We start from the raw sequence: 2846 nt of genomic DNA on the forward strand, positions 1-2846 counted from the left end.
AAAAACAAGTATGAATCAGAAATAAAAAATTAATTTTATCACAGAATATTATCCAAAGAAGTGCTTACTTTTTTGGTGTTCTTTGTGTCTTTTTCTTTTTTCTTTGCTTCTCCACCGGTGATGATTCTTCGCTTCTATAAGTTAATAAGAGACACTTCAGTTAATACACAAAATCTTGATAACGAAGCCAAAAGAACATTATTTAGAATCAGTTGATTCAGAATCTGAATCCTCTTGACTCTTCTTTCTTTTTTTGGAGTCCATTCTAGAAGGCAAACAATCATTATTTAGAACATACTAAAGATATAAAATACACCCAAATGAATGCACAAGATAAAACAAAATTGAATGGACAATATACACCCAACACAACAAACGGAATACACCCAACTTAATAAACAACATACACCCAACTTGATAAACAAAATACACCCAAATGGTTCCACAAAATACACCCAACTCGATAAGGAAAATATACCCAAGTATGGTACTTACTTTTTTCGTTTTTTGCTGGGTTGTTTTCTTGGTGAATCCTCTGAGTCTTCTTGAGTCTCAGACTCAGAGGTAGAACTATCACTATCAGTTGTTTCTTGCTCCGAAGACGATGTTGAACTTGCCTTCCTTTTTTTGTTTTTTTTTTCTTTTTTCTCTATTTTTTTCATTTTCTCTCTTGTTTGCGCCATCTTTACAATCTCCTAAAACATCAGATAATTTATTTAGCAGCATTCAGATAAATAAAATACACCCAACATATTATGTTCACTTACCAAAATTTCCTCTGTTTCTGCATTCATTCTTTCGACCAACTGCTCTTTACTCCAGTTGGCAATCCAGGATTTTGGCGGTCTTTCAGCCCTCTTCTTGCCTTTATTTTTAGAAAGATGAAAGTAAATTATCATCAGGGCAAAGAGGCAGCCATCAATTGCCTTCTTCTTTTTCTCCTTGTAGTCGGTTATGCCCTTGACGATAAAGGTCAAAACATGCCCTCCCCAGTTTCGCTCCGTTATGCTGTCCATCTCAAAAATTGGGGCCAGGTGCACATGCGAGATTTTGTTTATTGTCGTTGGCAAAAGGAACGCCATCTGTATATAGAGGATAAAAATCCTCTTGAACATTAGGCGATCCTCTTCGTTACCAACGCCAATATCCATCATCTCATCTGTAAGACTTTTGAGGGTCTTACCCTGGAATCTTCTAAAAATTACTTTGTCATCCTCAGAAAGTTTCTTATAATCGACTTTCTGAGGAAATAGATTTCCTACAAAAAGGAAAACAACAAAGTATCAAAATCGGTTCAAATACACCCAAGCATCAACTTAAAGACACCCAAGCATCAATTAATATACACCTATAATTTTTAGCGAGTTACCTGTTGCATTGATGCCAAGCGCATGACCTATTTTTCTTGGGGTTATTTTAAAAGAACCGTATCCGATTTCTAGTCTGTTCTCTCCCAATTTGAAGTTGTTAGCCAGCTCCCTTAACATTTGGTGATGCACCCTTAGTGGTGGGATGTGCATCAAGCCACCGAATCCCAAATCCCTCACAATCGTTTTCTTCTCCTCACTCATGTTTCTGAATTTATCACTTAGGAGATGTGTTGCACACTTGAGGTCTTTGGTTTGCTGTAAACAAAAATAAAATTATAGTCAGATATGTTTCTATTATATAAAACTGATTTCAGGTAAGACATATATTTGTTCTTACATTTCTTCCAGGTTGGTTTCTTGCTGCCATTTTCTCTGAAATGAAAAATACACCCAAAGATATCAGTAAGATACACCCATATATATGAGTTAGATACACCCATAGATAACATGTAAGATACACCCATAGATATGATTCAGATACACCCATATATATCAATCAGATACACCCATAGATATGATTCAGATACATCCATATATATCAGACAGGTATCACTCAAACATGCATCAATATACAAGGTCAAGCAATATACACCCATGGACAAGCAAATATAAGAACAGTTGCAACTGCTGACTATTATAGTATATCAGTTCAGAAAAATACACCCAACAATTTGTGCCATATACACCCAACAAATTACCTCATATACACCCACCAAACTACTGATTATACCCCCAAAATTAGTTACCAGAAAAACTAGAACAACAAGAACAGTAACACCTAGAAGAACTAAGAAGAACAGTGTAACATAGAACCAAGAATAATAGTAAAACCTAGAACAAGTAGAACATCATAAACTGTAAAATGAGACGTAGAGCAAGAAGTACAGTAGAATGTAAAACAACGTAGAAGAACAGTAGAACCTAGTTCTTCAATTTCGAAATGTGAAAAATATACAGCAATGGTAATGTAACGTACCTTGAGTATTATAGCTTTGTTTTCTCTGCAGATTCTTGATCGAGAGTTCTATGGTGTGTTGATGGAGTTTTCGAATGTTAGCGACGAGTTGTATATCTTGAGTTTCGAACGTTGCTCGAAAATGGAACGTTTGCTTTTTCTCTAAATTGCTTTGAGAAGTGGAAGAAGTGGAAGAGTTTGCCATTAAGGGGGCGGTTTATGCGAAGCGTAACCGTTTGAGTGGAGCGCGTGAATGTTACGCCCCATTCAATGCTCTTCTCTGCGCGTGTGGATTGTTTGTGGGCTGGGAACTTGGATAACTTGTAAGGCCTTTTTGCTTGTATGTGTAGCAGGCCCGTAATAATAAATGGAATATAATTGTACTTCCTGTTAAATGAATATGTTATTTGTTTCCTACTCTTTATATTATTTCTTTTTTCAACTTTTCTCCTATAAACAATAATGTTTTTATTATTAGTATTACTATTATTAATTTATTATATTATTTATCGAAATAATTT

At 35.2% G+C, this 2846-nt stretch overlaps 1 protein-coding gene across 1 annotated transcript; it reads right to left on the minus strand.

The window, feature by feature from the left end:
* Positions 1004-2545, minus strand: LOC110266929. Its single transcript, XM_021112012.1, has 4 exons — positions 2347-2545; positions 1708-1742; positions 1370-1625; positions 1004-1008 (listed from the first exon to the last, which is right to left on the minus strand). Exons 1-4 carry the CDS (start codon positions 2528-2530, stop codon positions 1004-1006), a joined length of 480 nt encoding a protein of 159 aa, XP_020967671.1. The 5' UTR covers positions 2531-2545.

The sequence above is a fragment of the Arachis ipaensis genome, chromosome B09 (assembly GCF_000816755.2).
Source record: "Arachis ipaensis cultivar K30076 chromosome B09, Araip1.1, whole genome shotgun sequence".
Taxonomy (NCBI): Eukaryota; Viridiplantae; Streptophyta; class Magnoliopsida; order Fabales; family Fabaceae; genus Arachis; species Arachis ipaensis.

Coding starts and splice junctions, on each gene's coding strand:
- LOC110266929 (XM_021112012.1), bottom strand. CDS start 2,530: ATGGCAAACTCTTCCACTTCTTCCACTTCTCAAAGCAATTTAGAGAAA. Junction 1,743..2,346: donor ACAAAGCTATAATACTCAAG/GTACGTTACATT, acceptor TTTTCATTTCAG/AGAAAATGGCAGCAAGAAAC. Junction 1,626..1,707: donor GAAACCAACCTGGAAGAAAT/GTAAGAACAAAT, acceptor TTTTGTTTACAG/CAAACCAAAGACCTCAAGTG.